The sequence below is a fragment of the Myodes glareolus genome, chromosome 3 (genome assembly GCF_982192425.1).
Source record: "Myodes glareolus chromosome 3, mMyoGla1.1, whole genome shotgun sequence".
Classification (NCBI taxonomy): Eukaryota; Metazoa; Chordata; class Mammalia; order Rodentia; family Cricetidae; genus Myodes; species Myodes glareolus.
In genome coordinates, this window is record NC_142028.1 from 91880088 (window position 1) to 91901422 (window position 21335).

At 40.6% G+C, this 21335-nt stretch overlaps 1 protein-coding gene across 2 annotated transcripts in view; it reads right to left on the reverse strand.

Moving 5' to 3' along the window:
* The window catches only part of Alg6 (ALG6 alpha-1,3-glucosyltransferase), a 48734-nt gene that overhangs the window by 11416 nt on the left and 15983 nt on the right, over nt 1-21335 (reverse strand). For both annotated transcript variants that reach the window (XM_048453146.3, XM_048453147.3), the window contains exons 3-14: nt 20699-20783; nt 16648-16737; nt 15497-15585; nt 13733-13815; nt 12959-13023; nt 11147-11332; nt 10468-10603; nt 8555-8640; nt 6933-7017; nt 4497-4567; nt 1721-1789; nt 1405-1603 (exon numbers count right to left, since the gene is read on the reverse strand). In XM_048453146.3, coding sequence (XP_048309103.3) covers nt 1405-1603; nt 1721-1789; nt 4497-4567; nt 6933-7017; nt 8555-8640; nt 10468-10603; nt 11147-11332; nt 12959-13023; nt 13733-13815; nt 15497-15585; nt 16648-16737; nt 20699-20783 — 1244 coding nt within the window. The remainder of the gene's footprint in view (nt 1-1404; nt 1604-1720; nt 1790-4496; nt 4568-6932; nt 7018-8554; nt 8641-10467; nt 10604-11146; nt 11333-12958; nt 13024-13732; nt 13816-15496; nt 15586-16647; nt 16738-20698; nt 20784-21335) is intronic.

Below are 21335 nucleotides of genomic sequence, written 5' to 3' on the forward strand. Positions count from 1 at the left end.
CTCACCAAACTCAGCTGGACTGGGATGGAATGAGCATGTGATCAAACTATACTCTCTGATTGTGGGTGACAATGGGGGCTGACTGAGAAGCCATTGATAAAGGCACTGGGACTTATTTTTACTGCATGTACTGGCTTTTTGGAACCCTAGTCTATTTGAATGCACAGCTTCCTAGGCCTGGATGGAGGGTGGGAGGGCCTTAGACTTCCCACAGGGCAGGGTTCCCTGCCTTAAGGAGGGAGGGGGAAAAAGGAGGGGGAGTGGGGGAGCGGAAGGGGAATGGGAAGAAGGGAAGAAGTGTAAATTTTTTAATGGAAAAAATTAAAAAAGCAAACAAAAATAAAATAAAATATCATATATATATATATAAAATGAGAAAACAAAGTTAGGTGGGTAGGGAGGTTGGGAGAATCTGGGAGGAATTGTGGGAGGAGGGAAAAACATGATCAAAAAAGAATGCAATCTAAATACCAGGCATAGTGACATGAGCCTGTAATTCCAACACTCAGGGGATAGAGGTAGGAGGAATTCAGCTTCATATACACAGTGAGTTCAAGGCCATCTTAGGCTATGTGAGATCTTGTCTCAAAACAAAACAAACTGCTCATCAAAAAATAATATTGTAAAAGTAGTTATATTATTTAAAGCAACCTATATATCCAGCACTCTCCTTTGAAATTTCAATGGAATTCTTCAAAGAACTAGGAGAAAAAAATCCAAAATTTCATATAAATGTACAAAAATAAGGAAGTACAAGAAAGAGGACCCAAAAATAAACCCAATATCTATAGAGAGATAACTCATCTTTGGCAAAGGTGTCAAAAGCCAACACTGAGAAAAGCCTCTTCAAAAAATGGTGTTGAAGACCTGAATATGCCTGTGTAGAAAAATGAAATTATATCTACATCTCACCCTGTATAAAAATCAATTCAAAGTAGGGCGGCGGTGGTGGTGCAAGCCTTTAATCCCAGCACTTGGGAGGCAGAGGCAGGTGGATCTCTGTGAGTTGGAGGCCAGCATGGTCTACAGAACAGTGAGATTCAGATTAGCCTGGTCTACATAATGAATGTGACCTTGTCTCAACAACAAAAACTCAGTAACTTGAAAGACACAGCAACATGCTAGAAACTATAATTCTTCAAAACTGAACAGCGCCAGTAAGATGGCTCAGCTATGCATTTGTATATACATATACATCTCTAAATACAACCTGCTCCATACTGTATACTATTACTCATATGTATGTTTTAAGAGCTGAAAATTTGGAAAAAGCTTTTAAATTACTCCCTGAGTCCACATGGTGGAAGGAAACAGCCAAGTCCCAAAGTTACCCTCTGACCTCTACGTGGGCGTGAGAACACATATACACAAAATAAATGTTAAGAATAAAGCTGCCTAACTTACCAAACACTGTATAATTCTGGGGAGAAATGTAAAGCCCGGAAAACGCCTCCTGACACAGACAGCGAAGGACTTCAACTGCAGCTGTTCTTCGGAAGTGCTTTCACACATGGGAAAGAAAGTGGCACAAGCTACTAAAAACGCCATCGTTGTCACAACTGAGGGCATCAGGAGGTCATCCTTTAACAGAAGAGGCAGCATGCTGTAAAGGAAAATAGGGAAAACCAAAAGCATCAAGTTAAACTATAATTACCTGGTAAAATTTTCAGTGAATCTAAGAATCATACTAGACTATCATATGGAAATTGGTTTGACTCACCTAAATGTTGACACCAGTAAAAACCAAGTTGACATGAAAGGAATTTCATTTAAAACTAAGCAAACTGGCCTAAAATGACAAGAAAAAAATATTTTAATATTACAGACTATAATTTTACCTCTCACCTGTAAAAATCTAAATATACTCTACATGTCTGATTTTTAAGGTTAATTTAAAAGAAAAGTTCTCCAGGTGACTACTCAAGAAAATGTCAACTTCTCAAAACTAGACAACAGCCACTTGATTAGGTCATTATCAAACGCTGCTGTGTGCCACATGAGCAGTCCCTTAAGGAAATGACCAGAGAAAGAAGCATTTGTGCTGCATTCATTTTTCACACACAAAGTGAATCAATGTCAAGACAACTGTTCTAAAGCTTCTTCCATGTTACAGGCTACTCAGCTGGTTACAAACCAGCCATGAAAAACAGGACTGCCACATCAATGAAGAAAGGACACCACAGCTGAATTATAAAAGGATGGGTTAAAACTATTATATTCAAAAAAGATGAAAACTAAATAGTTAGAGGTAACATAGAAAGGACAAGGACACAGGGACTGGAAACACGAAGCTGCTAAGTGCAGCCTCCTCTTATCTGGTGTGTAGGGTGAGCTACACAGCCCTTGACTGACATTTCCTGAACTCGGCTGCATCCACGCTCATTGAGAAGCAGGCCTAGCATCCTAGTCCCATGGCTGCCACCCACTGTGTGACTTAGGCCAAGGATTAATTTCTCTACAAGTATTACCTTGTACTTGTTTTTAGCAATATAAAATAAGCTTTTCTAAGAGAGACAACTGTGAATTACTGTTGTCATTACTACTAATCTCTCTCCCTGTGTGTTTAAAAAGTTTCTAAAGACTTGACATTCTCCTCACGTGGTATTCTGAATGAGAAACGTCCCTCATTGGTTCAGATGCTTGAATATTTGGTTCCTACTTTGCTGTGCTTCTTGGGTAGAGTTAGGGGTGCTGCCTTGCTGGAGGAAGTATGTCACTGGAAGAGGGCTCTGAGGTTTAAAAGTGCCATTCAAGTTTGACCTCCCTGCGTCATGCTAACGGTTAAGATGCGAGTTCTCAGCTTGCTGCTCCAGCCACCTGCCTTCTGCCATGCTTCCCCATCATGATGGTAACAGAACCATAAACCCAAATAAATAAGCCCAAAAACCTCTAGAATCATAAAACCATAAACTCAAAAACCTCTGGAACCATAAACCCAAATAAACCCCCCCTTCTATAAGTTGCCTTGGCCATGGTGTTTTATGACTGCAACAGAAAAATAACTAATATGTCTCCTTTCTTTTTTTTTAAGTCAGTTTCACAGGAGTAGAGTTTTTTTAAATTTATTTATTTATTACGTATACAATATTCTGTCTGTGTGTATGGCTGCAGGCCAGAAGAGGGCACCAGACCTCATTACAGATGGTTGTGAGCCACCATGTGGTTGCTGGGAATTGAACTCAGGACCTTTGGAAGAGCAGGCAATGCTCTTAACTGCTGAGCCATCTCTCCAGCCCCTATGCCTCCTTTCTTAAAGGGATGTTTTTAATGCATGTCAGCTGGCATATAAGATTTAAACTTGGCATTGAAAAGCCACTGTTTCCTATTAAGGGATCACACCAGCGAACTTTCCATCCCCGTGCTCCAATGTGCTGAATCAGAAGGGGTTTATCAGCAGAAGCATAGTAAGTATTCAATATGTAAGGTTTTCTGAGTCTTCTTTCCCATTTACTCTTTCCATATAGAATTACCAAATCAAATGAAACTGTGTCACACATACGCACCGCTCTGAAATAATAGAAATGGAACACGACTTGGCCCTTAACCTCAAGGTGTATCAGTAGCACAGCCCCCCATCCTCAGGGCCTCACTCTCCTCTTCATCTGCAGAAACCACGCCAGGCTTGCCATTCCCTCACAATAAAAGCCAAAGTTTCTAGTCGCCCTTACAAGGTTCTACATAACCTAGCCTACTGTGCCCTCTGAAGAGTTAAGCCCTCACCCAGGTGTGGGTTTCAGAGGCTGGCATGTCCTCCCATCTGCAATGACCTGTGCTGCAGCTATATGCCAAGGTGTCTTCCACAAAGGCAGCAAAACCGCTTCCAGTCCAGAGCTCCACCTACGAGAACTACCATGTCCCTCCTCTCCCTGCCATTCTGTACTGGTATCTTCACAAGCCCACTGGGAGCACTGGGTGGGGCATAAGGCAGCAGACAGTTGGGACTGACCTGGGAAGGATTCAAGTAGTCCACATTATTCTAACCTATACTACTTTAGTATTAGGATAACATAGCCCAATTGTCACCCAGAGAGAAAAATTTCAATGCTCTTAAACAAAGTAATCTGTTTAAGGATTGCCAAGAGGGTCTGAAACCTTCATCTATAAGCTGTGATATGTGCATGGGGAAGGGTCAAAAAACAAAACAAAAAAACAACCTATGAAAGACCTAGAGAACAAGGCTATCCAACAGATATGGAAGTGAATAAAATACAAAAGGAAAGAGAAGAAAAAGGAAAGCAGCTTCGAGGATTGTGTTTAAATAGTATAGAGAAATAAGAAGAACAGAAGACATGAGAATATGTCAATAAAAATTTTATCAACTGTTTTGGTTTAAAATATATTTTAAAAAGTAAAAATAATTATCTTTCTGAGAATGACTAAATAATTATATGTAGAAATATCTGTTGTCTTATTTTCTATCAAAATTAACATTTTATAAGCTTATTTATATATAATAAATATTATAAAGAACACATACTTAAAAGATTTATACTTACAATGACACCAAAAGAATGGACTTTTCATGCACTTGGAAAGAAAACAGAAAGAATGATAGTGCACAGCTAACCTTTAAGAAAAAAGAAGATGGTAAAACATGATTTAAAAACTTGAAAATTGTATTGATATAATTTTAAATCTAAAAACATTCAAAGTTTGAATATTATAGTTACTACATACAGATAAAAATCAAACACAGAATATGAATATTTAACCAATTTTAAGCATGCAAATTTTAAAAGCTAATAATAATCGGGCTGGTGAGATGGTGCAGTAGGAATAAGGTGCTGGTCACAGAGCCTGATGACCCGAGTTCAACCCCCAGGACCCACACGGCGGATGGAGAACTGACTCCCACAAGTTGTCCTTTGACGTGCTGTAGCACAAGTAAAGCCTCCCACCCCCCCCAAAAAAAATAAATGTTTTTTTAAAGAAACTATTAAAAGGCTATATAGAAGTATCTAAAATGGTTGTAAAACTCAGCCACTAATAAACAAAACTACCAGCTGGGCTTACTGGCACACGCCTTTAATCCCAGCACTCAGGAAGCAGAGGCAGGCAGATCTCTGTGAGTTTGAGTCCACAGAACGAGTTCCAGGACAAGCTAAGCTCCAAAGCTGCACAGAGAAACTCTGCCTCAAATAGACAGACAGACAGATAAAATTTAAAAGTAATGATAAATAATAAAAGCAAAACTACCATGTACAGGAGATAATATAACAATTAAACCCCTATTACCCTCTGGAGCCTGGCAAACTACTTAAAAATTATAGGGCCAGCAAGATGGCTCAGTGGGTAGAACCCACTTAGAGGAAAAAGAGAACCAACTCCCTTAAGCTGTCCTTGTTTTACACATGCACGCCATGGCATTTGTACAGAAGTGCACAAACACACACAAGTAAAGTAAATATAAATTTGTTAAGTATGAAAGACAAGGTCAAAATCTAAACCTGAAAATGAAACAACTTTATTGCAGATTTTAAAAAGTGTACCCCAATGAAACATGTTAACTGTTTTGTGAAGCCACCTGCTAGTTGGGGTTTTAAGTAAGTTTTTCAGATTTGTGTGTGTGGATCTAGCTGCTCATGCACAACTCCTGTCTTATACACCCCACACCTCCCCTCTGTCAATGTGCTGATGCTTCCCACACACTCAGCCTCCACTTGGCTGCACTGCTCTGCCGATGCTGGCAGGCAACCGACGTGTCACCTGGAAGCACGGCTGCCTCTCACAGTAACTTGCACAGTTGTGCCCATCACATAATGCCCATTTCAAATGCCCACGGGGCTTCCTAGTGCACTTGCAATAAAACCTGGGCTCTTGGGAAACCTGTCTTTCCTAATTCATCGGTTATTGGGTCCTTCATCCTCTTTACTCACCCCGTCATCCTTTGAGCAAACCAAGAGTCCCTGTTCTCTCCTCTTCCCAAACCTACTTGTGCACCTCTCACACACAGTCCTCTCAACCAGACATCTGACATCTTCTGAAATCTGCCCTATTTTTACCTTTTCCTCACCTGCCCTTAAACATAGGACACACAAACAAGCATTTTAACAACCACTCCCAGGTGGCTTTAGCTCAAGCTCTCTTCTGCCCGGAGTTTCTTTCCTGCTGTCCACAAGTTCCAAGCCTTGTCTAGCTTTCCAAAGCTGGCCGAAATCCCACTTGCTCAGCAATAGTCTAAAATCTTCCTCCAAGATCTCTCCCTTCCTCAAAACATCACAGACTTGATCTGTACCTGACAGAACGTAACACCAGCTGCTCAACAGTCGTCAGGGTTTCTACATGGTGTTTCTGAAACGAAACACCATGACCAAGAAGCAAGTTGGGGAGCAAAGGGTTTATTAGGCTTATACTTCAGCATTGCTGTTCCTCACTGAAGGAAGTCAGGACAAAAACTCAAACAGGGCAGAATCCTAGAGGCAGGAGCTGATAGAGGACCATGGAGGGGAGCTGCTTATTGGCTTGCTTCCCACAGACCCAGGGACTAGAAGCTCAGGGATGGCCCCACCCACCACCATAGGTTGAGCCCTTCCCCACTGATCACTAATTGAGAAAATGCCTTACAGCTTGATCTCATCAAGGCATTTCTGTAACTGAAGCTCCCTCCTCTGATGACACTAACTTGTGACGAATTGGCACACAAAACCAGCCAGTACAGCTATGCGTACATTGTCACCACCTCTGTATTCCCTCATTAGTCAATCAAACAAATGGGAAACAAACAGTTTCTGAGTAAACTAAAGATTCTGACTGCTCAGCCTAATGCTTAGCCCAGCACTTGCACAAGGATGGTGTTCGGTGTCTATCAAATAATCAAGTGTTTTATTTTGCTGCCCAGTCAATCTTACCCCAAACCAGAAAATAATTACTGATGTTTCTAAAATGCCAGTTGCAGCAAGAACTAAACATCTTAAGAAAAATAAGAAACTTACCAGAGTAAATCTGAATCCCTTGGAAGAGGGCTGAAGGGTCAACTTTATACATGCAGGAAGCAAGCTCAAAAATGTAAGGCAAAAGCTAAAAAACAACAGAACGAGTTTTCTGTGATAGAAATTTAGCTAAAATAATTACTTTTTAAAATATAAGGATCATATCATTCATCAATATAATCTGGTCCCAGATTAAACTTTATTATTTATCAAATTTTAAGATAGAATCTAAATAAAACATACACATTGATGTATGCATACACTTTTGTACAAGATTCTAATGCAAAATCAAACAATACTAAGTATTATATATGTCAGTTAGCATTTAATATCATGTATAAAGATATACAGTTGCAGGTCAGTTAATACACATTAGAAAATAAGAAAACACTACCAGGCCTAAGGAGACAGCACTGTCTTTTCAACACAAATATTCATAAACTTTACTCTCGGAAGAGTCCTCACTCCACAAAAGTTGACAATCTTTAGGTTTTCAAGTTCAGAATGAATAAATTATAAGGAAGTGAGCTGTGTAGCTCTCTTAGTGATGGCTGGGGAGCAGGGAAGACCAGAGCCAGACAGCCTGTGACAGTACTGGGACAGCCAGCTCCTGGAGCCCGAGCACAATCTATGTCTCAGCACAGAACCCACTGACTTGGTCACTTTTGGTGGTGCTGTGAGCTCTCAAGGTTGAACTGAAGTTCCCGACTCCCCTTCTGTATATTTCCTGTGAGGGTGCATCTATACTGAGAGACAGGGACTACCAGAAAGGCAAAACCCACCTGCTAACAAGCCAAGCAAAGGGGAGTCTGTCCCAGAGTCTGGCACTCAGCTGGGAGCCCCCTAAAACAGCTTAGGCCTCTTAATAGCCAGCAGGGGCTCCACTTCCTTCCCAAGACATTTCTGATGTCTGCCATTCGGACTTGTGGTGTGCTTAGCCAGACTCCACAAGCACAGTACCCAATTCTTGAGGGACCTCACACACAGAAGCGTCTCTAACTTGCTCTACCTCCTGACTGACGCTAGCTGCGCAGCTGTGACACCATGACTCTTCACGACAACGTTAAATCCTACTTAGTCTATGTTCTATTTAAAGGAAAAATAGGAAAAATGTTCACATAAACTGGGAAGGAGAAGAGGGAGAAAGATAAAGATTAGGAGGAGGAGAAAGCTAGGCAATGGTAGCACTCGCCTTGAATCCCAGCCTGGGGAGGCAGAGACAGGAAGATCACTGAGTTGAGGTCAGCCTGGTCTTCAGAGCAAGTTCCAAGAACAGACAAGACTACACAGAAAAACCCAGTTTCAAAAAAACAAACAGAAAAAAAATGGGGGTGGGAGGGTTACGATGACAGAATTTATTATATTAAGTGGGGAGTCACTAATGACCAGCTCAGATAAATAGCATACTACTGTAATTGCGTTAGTTTTTTAGAGATAGGGTTTGTTTCTCTGTGTAACCCTGACTGTCCTGGAACTCATTTTGTAGACCAACTTGGCCTCGAGATCACAGAGATCCACCTGCCTCTGCCTCCTGAGTGCTGGGATTTAAGACATGTGCCACCATTACCCTGTTTACTGTAATATTTTTGAAGGGTAGTTTATAAAACCCTATATATGTCAGTTACCTGATTGCAAGTTGGATGTGACGAGGCAAAATGTTCTTAATCTTCAGAAAAACGTTAATGCTGCACCAAATATTGGCTACTTTATCCTTAAAAAAAGATTTGTTAGTCTTACATTTTGGTAGAGTTGAAAGAAATATTAAATCCCATGAAGTACAGCCTATAACTTCCAGGTAATAAACTTTCAAGACATGAAACTTTCATTCACATTTATAACAAAGAAGATTAAACTCTTACACACCCACGGTCTCTGTTCTGAAGTGCAGACTATGCAGAGCGTTACTCCACTACACTCCACATTCCAGTAAACTACTTGATATTTTTCAAAAAGCAGTATAATAAGCTAAATCTCCCCAAACTTGTAAAATAAATATTAATGACATTTGCACCATTTTATTACAAATGTAACTTTATGTCACATAATCTAATAGATCCTAGCAATGACAAGACTAATTGCTAATAAATCAAGAAGCTTTAAAACGTTAGCAATTGCACTAGGCTCACTCAAGACGAAATTTGCTATTTCAGCCCCCCAGCTGGTGCGGTCCATCCTCTACACAGCCGTAAACCTCACAGCTGTGCAAGCATGGCATCAAGGGAGGGATGGCCTCTAACAAGATCTAGTGCAGCGGTTCCCAGCCTGTGGGTCCACATCCTTTGGGGGTCGAACAGCCCTTCCACGGGGGTTGAATAAGATCATCTTGCATATCAGATATTTACATTACAATTCATAACAGTAGCAAAATTACTTTATAAGTAGCAACAAAAATAATTTTATGGCTGGGGTCACCACAACATGAGGAACTGTATCTGAGGGTCACTAGGAAGCATTAGGAAGGCTGAGAAGCACTGGCCTAGAGCTTCTGCGGCACCCTGACTATGTCTAACACTATTCCACACTCACCATCATGGATACTCTCTGAAATGGGAGATACAACAACTGGAAGCTTTTACAGAAAACCAGGCTTTTCTTTACTTTGCTGTTAAGGTTATCACTTGAAATCATGACCGCCACACGCCCGGTCTATGAATTTCTGACCTCAGTTTCCTATCTGTACAATAGGGACAACAGCATCTTAGAGCTGTGGGGACCATAGCTCATGCAGAGGGGTCTAACCCTAATGAGTGATGCTAGCAACACTGGGGAGAGCACCAGTCTGTACTACGACAATGTCACACACACCTCTGCCTTCACGACAGCATTGTTTAATCTCTTTCAAAATGATTAGCCCATCCTCCTGTAAATCCACTGAAAAATATTGTACAGGAATTATCTATTCAAAACTTAGAAATGTTTTCTAATTCTTTTCAAAAGAAATGTTATTCAGAAGCAAATTATCTATAAATATGTTGTCTCTAAGTTTATTAAAAGACTTTTTGTTCCAGAAATAAATGGTTTGTTTAATTTAATTACTAAATCTAAATGATCAAATTACTCATGCAATAAAAGTTTAACAAGAGTGATTAAACTAGCATTAAATGAAAGATTCTCATTAAAGATTACTATGGATGAAGGTTATATATTTCAAAAGGAATTATGAGCTCTTCCTGAGGCAATCAGGATTATCAGCTTAACAAATAATTTGACAAACTGAAAAGAGAATGTAAACCAGCACAGTGGTGGGCTTGTTACCCTGGGAGCTGCAGTAGCCAGTGTTCTTTCATTAAGACCAATCTGACTTAGAAAGAAAAAAGTACAACTGAATTATGAATCTGATTATGGCAAAAATATTACCTATTTATATAAGGTACTATAAAATGTGAACTGAGCCGGGGGCGCCACACTGGATTAAAAACTGACGGGGCTGACTGGAGGAGGAACGGAAGTTACAGCCCCTGGTAGCTCCTCCATGAGCTCCCCAAGGGTAAAATGTAGGTTCCGTAATAGAAGAGGGTAGGTCCATTTTTAAACATACCTCAAACAATCCACGATCAATAGGGAAGAGTCTTCTTAGAACCTGCAGGGCGTGTTCCCTTTCTGTAAGGAAGGGCAACCAACACAGAAGGAAGGAAGCCACAACAGTACAGGCTATCTTAATCAACAACTCAAACCTAGAACAGAGATCAGAGATGAGCAGTAAGGCAGAGAAAGGCCAACAACTCTTGAAAAGTGATGTGAATATCATTTAGTACAATAACTGCAAATATAACAGTACTGTCAATCAATACTACCAATAAGATGGGAATCCACTCACAACTGTAAAAAAAGACTCATTTCTCCAGCCAAGGACCCATTACGATCATAATTAGCATTTAGCTTGGATGCCATCGCTACAAGCATGAAGGAATGCACTCATAAAGAAAAATGTCAAGCAGGACATATTTTTAATAAGTGGATGGCGCTAAAGCGCACAGAGCTAAGGTGACAGCACTAGGCAGCAGTGCCTGGCCAGCCAGCCCACGCACTGCCTCCAATGTACGCAGATCACAACAGTCCTGAAGTTAGGAAGACTGCATGGATACATTATATGGCAACAGTTTCCTTCCCATTCACTAATATATAGCCAACAATTTCTAAGAAACCATCCTCCTCCAGATAAGTATGCAAATAAATTCTCTGAAAATGTTTAATTCTGTGTTTTAAAAGACACTTACCCCTTTCCTGTGAGGCCCTTTTTATAACACTTGCCAAGTAAAAAGCAAAAAAAAGGCAGGGAATGGTAGAGCTCCATCTGTTTATAATTTAGAGCTAAGCAAAACGCCAACGACCCTAGCAGGTCCCAGTCACAAGATACTCCAAGAACACCCCACAAAGCAAAGCCAAGACTCACAGAATTATATATGTTCCGGTGTCAAGGAAAATTAGCTCAGTAATTGAGACGCAGAGTCTGCATTTGATAAAACATATTTCTTGTGTGATTTAAAAATAACGTGTAAACTGAAAGCTTACTTCTAAATATCACTGAAAATTATCAAAGTGATAAAAAAATTATACAAAGCAACATTAAACATATTGTCTGCTGCTAAACAGCAAGGTGTAAAGGGTCAAAAGGGTTATGAATACAGACAACATAGCTTTGTTCCTGTTAAACTACTTCACAATATTATTATAATAACATGTCAAATCTACAGAATGAAACTACTCTGGCAGCAGCTTAGTAATGACAACAAAATCACTGTATGCTTCTGTCAATCAGATAAAGAATCAAAAGAAAAAGAGTAGAAAGAGAAAGAAAATTTTAATTAGAAATTCAAAATGTGTCTAACAAAACAAATGGAATTTAATAGAGGTGTTAATGGCAAAGACAGAGTAATCGTCTATAAAGGGCAAAACAGAAAAGCAAACATACAGAAGAGGAAAATAAAAATCTAACAGCTGGCTAATAAGCTCAGAAAGGAGAAAAGCAAGAAAGTTATCAAAGAAACTAGAGTATCAGCCTTTAAAAAATGTGTCCAAAACAAGTGGGAAGAACACCGATCTGTGCCTAAGTGAACCACTGCACATTTTTACAGCCAACAAGGTAAATAAAAAACAGGACCAGCGAGATGGCTCAGCAGGTAAAGGGGTCTGCAGCCAGGCCTGATGACCTGAGTTCAATCCCTAGAAACCACATGGTGGAAGAAAAGACTCAAATTCTGTAAACTGCCCCCTGATCTCCACATGTACATACCTATACATATTACACAAAATAAATAAATGAAAAAAGAGTAATTATACAAGTAGCAATAAATACCCATACAAATAACAGCATCTCCAACAAATTACTATAAGTGTTTTACAAATACTAATTCATTTAATTCTCAAAGAAAACCACCAAGTAAGGGTGAGGGTTATTTAAAAATAAGGGAATGGAGTTAGAGGAATGAATCAAGAGTTAGGAGCACTGACTGCTTCCAGAGGACCTGAGTTCAATTCCCAGCACCCACATAGTAGCTCACAACTGTCTGTAAGTCCAGTTCTAGGGCATCAGACACAGACATGCACATAGGCAAAGCACCAATGCACACAAAATAAGAATAAATTATAAAAAAAATAAAGGGAAAAAATGTTGGATGTGATAGCAAACATCTTTAATACCAGAACTAGAGAGGCAAAGGCAGGTGGCTCTCTATGAGTTTAGACAAGTCTAGTCTACAGCAAATTCCAGGATAGCCAGGGCTACACAGAGATACTCTGTCCCAAAAGAAAAAAAGAAAGAAAAAAAGAACACAAGTTAATAAAATTAGAAATAAGGAAAGAATACATAATCATTTTAAAAAATATAACCCCACAAAAATTACATAACTCAAAAACTTGAATACTTTATTTCCCTACACCTGACTTTTATCAACCCTTTATATCAAGTGAAAAGAGTTCATATAAGTAAGTATACTAGCATATATGAAAATAAAAGATGGCAATGCTACGTGCAGTAAGCCTAGATCATAGTAAATAACTGATTTCATTTCTAATTTAATAAAGGATACTGAAAATGTCCATAGTCGATAAGAATAAGACCTGGATACAGCAATACGCATAGTGCACTGGCGATCTGTGAAGAAAAGCATGGTGGGTAAAGAGGTCATCACTACAGTAGAGACGTGCATCCATCTTCCCGAGGTACTGTCCTTCCTTAATCAAAACATCCCATTTTCACAAGATACCTATTAAAAGCTTTCATGAAAGCAACAGAAAATACTTTAATAAGAAGTAAAAATTACTGAAAAGAATTCTTTATCTGGTTTTTTTTTGAGTTATACTATGTAGCTCTGTCTGTCCTCAAACTCAAAGAGATGCACCCGCCTCTGCCTCCCAAAGCGCTGCAATTAAAGGCATGACCACACCCAGAAATGCACTTTTAATAAAAAGACTGGCTACCTAATGATTCAGTGTAAAATTCCCAAGTAAGGCTACTTGACAATGCCTGTGAACAGATAGATACATAAACTTTCCAACATGCCCGCTAGTTGTCGCGAGCCAGCTCAAAATTCTGATTTACAAGCTTAGCAATAAACCCAGCATGATGGGTCAAAAGCACAGTACTTCTAGAGTTCAGTGCATTCTGTTATCACTAGAGAGCACTTAAAGTAATCACTGTAAGTGAAACTATTGTTTCTCAATGAAAATTCATCAATAGAAGATAAAATATTCATTATTCTATCTACTCCCAAAGAACAGGGTTTCCTTAAAGTCGATCCTTAGTAGGCTAGTAATAACTTAAACGTTTCAGAGATGAAATGTCGGGCACCTTTAAAACTTACCTTTCTCTTCGATGAGATCTCTTTCAAGGAGTTACAGTACAAAAGCACCGCTGGGATGTAAATGAGCAGATCAGCAACTAAAACTGAAAATAAGCAAACACAAAGAGTCTGTGAGGCTCTCTGTGAGCCACCTTCCTCCTGTAGCAAATCCCTAACAATTAGGCCTTTCACTCCCTCCACTTATAAAGGCTGCATCCCAAGATGCTTCCCTGACTTTTCATACATTTAATCAACAAGACAATGACACAGCCCCGCTCTTGTGGCTCTGGCTTGAGTGTCAAACGCACACTCAAAGCACGGGAAGACAGTCTATTCTCTCACACCTGTACACTCAAAATGCTCTGTTCTGATCAAGTGCTACCATATACAAAAATACACAAACTTTTACTAGTCAATGCATGTAAAGAATTAGAGAGAGCCACGCACGGTGTCTCATGAGCATTAAGTTATCAATCAGCAGGATGCAGCATGAGGATGAAGCCTGGGGCTACATAATGACTTCCAAACTGTCTCAAAATAAAACAAAAACAAACAAACAAACCAAAAAACAGAAACAAAAAAAGAGCTTGAGAGACCTGGGTAAGGAAGAAACTAGAAACACACACCGTTGGCCTGTGAGTGTGTGTCAGTGTGAACATAAGGGCAACATGTTCTGTGGGGGGCAACAGAACAGGGACAAAACAGAAAAACAGCAATGTATAATTCCTTGTCCTGTCATTTTAGAACAAAGAAGAGAATTCTCGAATAGGACAGCACTGCTATTCAAAAAGTCTGTGTTATCCTGCTACGAGAAAAAAAATTAATGCCTGGCACTCTCTGAAACTAGAATGGGCTTTAAAAAGCTGTGACTCTTAGAAATGCAGATATCAGTCTGGGTGCTGAGAACTACCAGATGAACAGTCAGAAAACACTGGAAAGCACTGGGAGGAGGAGAGAGATGTGAAGAGGGCAGACCAACACAAGTTATCTCCTGGGTGATATTCTGTAACAGGAGAACAGTAAAGACAACAGACACCAAGTCCTCAGGTTGACTAACAAAAGGTACAAGTTAAAATTAAAGTCTTAGTTATATAATGCTTTTAAAGAAACCGAAGCTTATTACTTCAACCTAGATTAGCATACAGCGATGCTCGATAAACACAGATGACAAGCCAGAGATATTGCTCAGTGGCACGGCTGGACTAGCATGAGCCCAGTACCACTCACACAGAGAGGAGGGTGTTTGGGTGGGTTGTTTAATGTACAAACAACACAATGTATGAAGCACCACTGTCAGGACTGTCTTAAGAAAACTGAGGGAACCTGGGATTAGGCACTAAAGCAGCAGCACAGACAAGTACAGCTTCAGCTCCTAACTATCCGAGGTTTCCTCACCTTGACATATGGGTAAGAACATTCATTTCACCTGAGTGCACATAGAGTCAGGCGAGATAATAAAGGTGAAATACACAGAATTACTCCTTTACTTTTGGTTTAAAGCTTACATATACCTTTAGGCTTACAGCATATACACATGCATATAAATTTGTAGTTATACAATTTTAAAGTCATTAGAACAATAGCTGGGCATGGTGGCACATGCATTTAATCTCAGCACTCAGGATGCAGAGACAGGCAGACCTCTGTGAGTTCTGGGACAGCCAGAGCTACACAGTGAGATACTGTCTCAAAAACAAACAAAAAAAGAATAATAGTAGTTTTATCAATTTACCCAAATTGTTTTTAAAAATCAAATTTTTAACCCAATACCAACCACTCTCTTACCTGTGGCACGCATGAAGAGCTTGTGTGCCTGACTCTCATAGCCACGTGATGTGTGCAGAGCAACCCAGTCAGGATTTATAAACCTTGCCCTGTAAATCAAAGTATATATAATATCATGCACTTTATTCCTCTTGGTTTTAGTAATAAAGACATCTGAGAACACAGAAGTCTAAGAGTTGGCTGTCAACCCTGAAGCATCACTCCTTGTATCTGATCATGTAAAATGCACTGAGGATATAAAACAGTATCTCATCTGCTTTGCTCATCTTCCAGTAAAACCGAGTAATATGAAGATGTCTGACCCTTGCCATTCTGGTGTAAAAAACAATCTGATATCACATAACATTTCATTATTAAAAACCTACTTTGGTTAGGCAGTGGTGGCACACACCTTTAATCTCTGCACTTGGAAGGAAGAGGTAGATGGATCTCTGTGAGTTCGAGGCCAGCCTGGTCTACAGAGTGGGTTCCAGGACAGGCTTCAATGCTACAGAGAAACCCTGTCTGGGGAAAAAAAAAAAAAAGAACTAAAAAACAAAAACCAAAATGAAACAAAAAAAAAGCATACTTTGTTTATAACCTCTTCAGTTACCGTAAGAATTCGCTTTAGTAAACATAGTAATCATAAATTTTACACACAATTCAGCCATTATTATTGATAAGTCTAGCCTTCAATCTGGACACTACGGAGTATAAGTAACCAACATGAAGTTTAGGAACTTACTTTCAACTCATAAAAGTTTACTTTATAAAATATGAAAGAGTTAAAAGCTGAAATAAGAGCTCAGGAGATACTGTCAAGATATTTCTCAAATTTTTGTTGACATACTTGAAGTCTAAGAGAAACGGTGCTACAGAAGTGAACAGGGTCCCCACCAAAACAGAAGTCCTTGTCTATAAACTACCACATATTTTTTAAAGGAGGCATGCCGATCCTATAGTTAAGAAGGTTATTTGGTAACAGCTCTACTCCCCAAACAAATGTTTCTTTCTCGCCTGTATACCACAAACATTACAGAAATGTTCAAATTCTGATAGTAATTCTCTAAACTTGTAATGATTGAAGCTATAAGCAATCATTCTCAAATAAATCAGACCACACTGTGTCTAAGGGCATAAATATTCAGTTATATTAGAAAATAGGAACTCACACATATGCACATAAGAGACTGTGATAAGCCGTAAGCGGTGGGTAATCCAGTCCCCAGTACTGTAAATTGTTATCACTACTGTTAAAATACCTGGAAAAATAAAAGGCACCATTCCATTATCAATACTCAAGACATAATTTAATATCTCATGCCACTTAATTAAAATTAAGCTTAATGGTTTAACTAAGACATTAATAATTACCTATGACATCAAACACAAACAGGGACGCCCCAGTTGCCCGGGACTTATTGTTACTCTATTCTTTGCAGATGTAGTAAATTAACTACACATAGAACATATGCAACAAAGACGATCTGTATCTGATACTGTAACAAATTAGAAAACAGCACTTCTAATGCATAATTTGAAAAATGAAAAGCCAATTTCAAAGAACACATGAAGATAGGGCTTATAGAAAGAGAAAGATTACATGGAGTAAGCAGGCTGAATGAAGGCTTTGAAAGTAACTCAGCTAGCATATATACTCCAGGCCTACAATAGAAAAGAATCTATGAACCAATGGGGAAAACTTGTCTAGAGTCCATAAAAGTGTCCAGCTCCTCCAGTTACAGATGTGAAGAAATTATAAAAAACCACTGTGCCTCTAAAATGAAAATTAAGTTTATACAAATATATTTCTTAATTATGTACTTTCGAGCTGAGCAACGTCTTCCATCCACTTACTCTCAGTCTCAGGAACAATTTATGGAGTACAGATGAAACTACATAACCCACATATAAACGCTCATGAGGTCACAAACTCTCACTTCTCTAACTGAACGACTAACGTTAGCACTCAGGATTCTCATCAAGGGGGAGGATGTAGCCCACCTAAAGTGAGGAGCTGCTGGCAGTTGATGGCTGCTAGGGAAGGGAGGGTCAGACGTCTGGTAGTGTGCCTGTGCTCAGTGCATGGCCCTACCCCAATGAACTCGCTGGCAGCGGTAACTGGATTCAATGGGTTACAAAAGGAAGACATGGAGTTAGAGCAATTAAGACAGAGAGAGCAGTCTCTGGGAGAAGCTGGAGTAGGGAGTATGAAAATCTCAAAGAATACATTACAAATGTATTTAAAGGGATCTCCATCAAGTACCCTATTATTCATACCCTGGTTTGCTTTTCTTTAAACGTAGGCATGTATAGAGCTACAGTAAGCTATTATAAAATGCTGAAAGCATACTAGAAAGCTAAATGTTGTGGGTGGGGGGTGCTGTGGTACAGTACAGCTGGTGGCAGTTGGATGCTCCAGCAGGAACATCCACAGGAACATCCTGAGTCCAGTGTGTGGCTTGCACTAGAAGCCAAAAAGCTGTGTCTTCTCCACGTGAGCTGCAGGTGCTCTGCACAGCTTGAATCTGCCAGAAAAAATGGTGCACAAGGGTTCAGTTCTCTAGGAGGGGCTGACTGATGACAGGCACCAACTGTGTTACTTCCAAACTCACACTACCAGAGGGCACACTGCACGAGGCTTCGCTGCATTCGCCTCACGGAGCTGTTCAGGCACTGAGTTAAACATGTAAAGCTGTCAAGTTACCGCTTGGCAAAGCCTAAGTGCTTAGCAGTAGCTCTAATGGCCACCAACCACCAAACTACCGGGATGGACACAGCGATGGGAAGTCACCAAGACATTCAAGACTACACTTGGATCAAGACAAGTTGATTTGTTTTCTAGCTTATAAAGAAAAGACTAATTTACTTCAACCTTGAAATTCACTAGAGATAAGCAAAAGAGGAGCGGCAGAGACAGTGAGCTGTGAATGCAGCCTGACTATCAGGAAAGAAGGTAACGGTAAGGACTATGCGCCCCACTCTTAGGGTGATTCCTAACAGAGGGAGCCAGCTCATGGGCACATTGCCTATAAACACAGCTACTCAGGACAAGGCAGCCTGGACTACACAGTGGGACTATCTAAAGGGGGGCAGGGAAGAAAAGGAAAAGGAAGCTTGGAAGAAGATGGCTGTGTAGCTGTATGGCCAAGCTACACAGCTACACAGTGTGATGGTTTGAATAAGAATGACTCCCATAGAAGCCCAGCACTCAGGATGCAGAGACAGGTGACTTCAAGGCCAGCCTGGTCTACAAAGGGAGTTTCAGGACCACCAGAACTGCTGGTGATAGAGAAACCCTATCTTGAAAAAAAAAGAAACAAAACAAAAAATAAAAAAAATGGCTCCCATAGGCTCATATATTTCATCAGGAAGTGGAAGATTAGGTATGGTCTTGAAGGAGGAGGTGTGATCTTACTGGAGGAAGTGTGTTAGCTAGTGGTGGGCAATTAGGTTTCGAAAGCCCACGCTAGGCCCAGTTCTCTTTCTGCCTGTAGATCAAGATGTAGCTCTGAGCTACTGCTCTATCTTCTCTCATATGTGGGTCCTAAATTTTAACTCTCACATAGACACACACATATGAAGGTGTAGGTCAAGAAATCAGAAAGAGGACCATGAAAGGAGAAAAGATCTCAAGGCGTGGAAAAGAGGGGAAGGACTAAGGGGGGAGGGGCTGGAAATACGGCTCATCAGTTAAGGGATGCATCGCTCTCGGAGAGGACCAGTATTTGGTCCCCAGCATCCATACGGAGAGGCTCACGAGTGCCTGTAACTCCAGCTCCAGGGGACCCAACATCATTTTCTAGACTCAATCATGAACATGCCCACACAGAAACATAAAAAATTTAAATTCCTTTTCAAAGAAGGGGCTATGGAATATGTAAGGCGTGAGAGCAGAAAAGGGAGCTCTTGGCTGGGGAGAAAGGGAACCAGGAAGAGTGAGGGAGAGAAGAGAGGGGAGTGGGCAAGAGTGGTAAGAACATAGTACATGTGAAAATGCCTTAATAAACCCTTGCTCACCGGGCGTTGGTGGCACATGTCTTTAGTCCCAGCACTTGGGAGACAGGCAGGCGGATCTCTGTGAGTTTGAGGCTAGCCTGGTCTACAAAGTCAGTTCCAGGATAGACAGGGCTGTTACACAGAGAAACCCTGTCTCAAAACCAAAAACAAAAACAAAACAAACAAACAAGAAAACCACTGCTGACCAGGGAACTATGCAGACAGTTACTTCCACTCTGCAAGTGATAAAGGTAGCCGAGGGCTGATCACCGGCAGAGGACTGGGACCTCTGCACGGCACCTGCGCTCTCCTGAGAGACTGCAAAAGCTCCAGGTGGATGTGTCTGCGAGATTAAGGGTGACTACCACTGCTTCAGTGGTTGGGAATAACAGCAAATATCTATGATGTAAACCATACCATGTACTACTGACAATAGAGTGATCTCTTTACACTACACTGATACAGACCATGTAAGAAAGGACAAACGAATACTCCTCCCTTCAAGAGATGGTCACGAGGGTCTCCACTTTGTCGGGACCCACACCAGATGCAGAGCACACAGAGGAGGCCAAAGCGACAGAAGTAAACTTTTCAGTTGAAAACAAATTCAAATCTTCTTTTTACTGCTTTTCAGCCCTACACATACAGCCAGTTACTACTGCCGCGACGTTTCTGTTTTTACCTAGAGCTGACACCACGGTAAGCTTAGTGGAAAAGGCATAGGTAAGGGACAGGGCAAAAATACTGCCCGCCCATGCTTACATCCATCCAGAGGGGTTTCGGACATACACAGTCTTCTTGCATACAGCTTCAAGTTCAGGGCTGGCAAGAAGGCTCAGTGTGTTAAAGTGCTTGTTCAGAGGCCTGACACGCTGGGCTTGATCCCTGGAACCGTGGCAGGAGAAAACAAGCTCTACATGTCCGCTGACAACCATGCACACTGTGGCACAAGTGCACCCCATGTCATCACACATGATGAGAATAAACAAAATGTAAAGATTTCTAAAAATCAGAAGTTCTAGATTAACAGCACGTCCTAGCTAACCGAGCGTGCATATGGATGATTTTCAGGACTGTGAAACTTCAAAGATGACATCATAGGAAATACAACATGTACAAAGCGCCATGTGCAATAGATGGAAAAGTGGTGTTTTTCTTTTAAATACCTTCATATAATCTATATTAACTATGATAAACACTAAAACAAACCAAAATTATCCATACCACTCTTTTACTGGCAAATTAAAGGTAATTTCTTGCCAGTGTCTCTGAGCTTCATAATCACCAAACATTGGGGGTCTTCCAGCACCTAGAATAGAAAGCAAAAAGAGGGTAAAAACGAACTTTTGGCATACAAGGTTATTTTTTATTTTATTTCCTTATAAAAATGCCCTATATCACAAGGGCAATGAAAGCTAGGGAAAGAACACAAGAACAATCAAAGTCAGAGATGAGGCCTGAGCCCAGTACTGCTCACCACCAAGTGAGCACATGATGGGAAGGTCCTTACTTTCCCTCAGTCAAGAGCCGCCGTCTACTCAGAGAACACTGGAGCAAATGCCAGTACAGAGCCTGGCAGAGCAGACACACGGAAAGCAGGGCCACCGCAGCACCACTCCGCTCTTATCAGCACAGGCGTCTATGGCTGAGGGTGCTTTTTGTTTTTTACGTTTTTATTTGCTAGCAGTGATGGTGCAGACCTTTAATCCCAACACTGGGAAGGCAGAGGCAAGATGATGGCTATAAATTCAAGGCCAGTCTGGTCTACACAGTGAGTTCCAGGCCAGTCAGGGATACTTCATGAGAAAAACTGGTCTGAATATAAAATGGCACATATACGTCATGTTTGAGCACTTGGTCC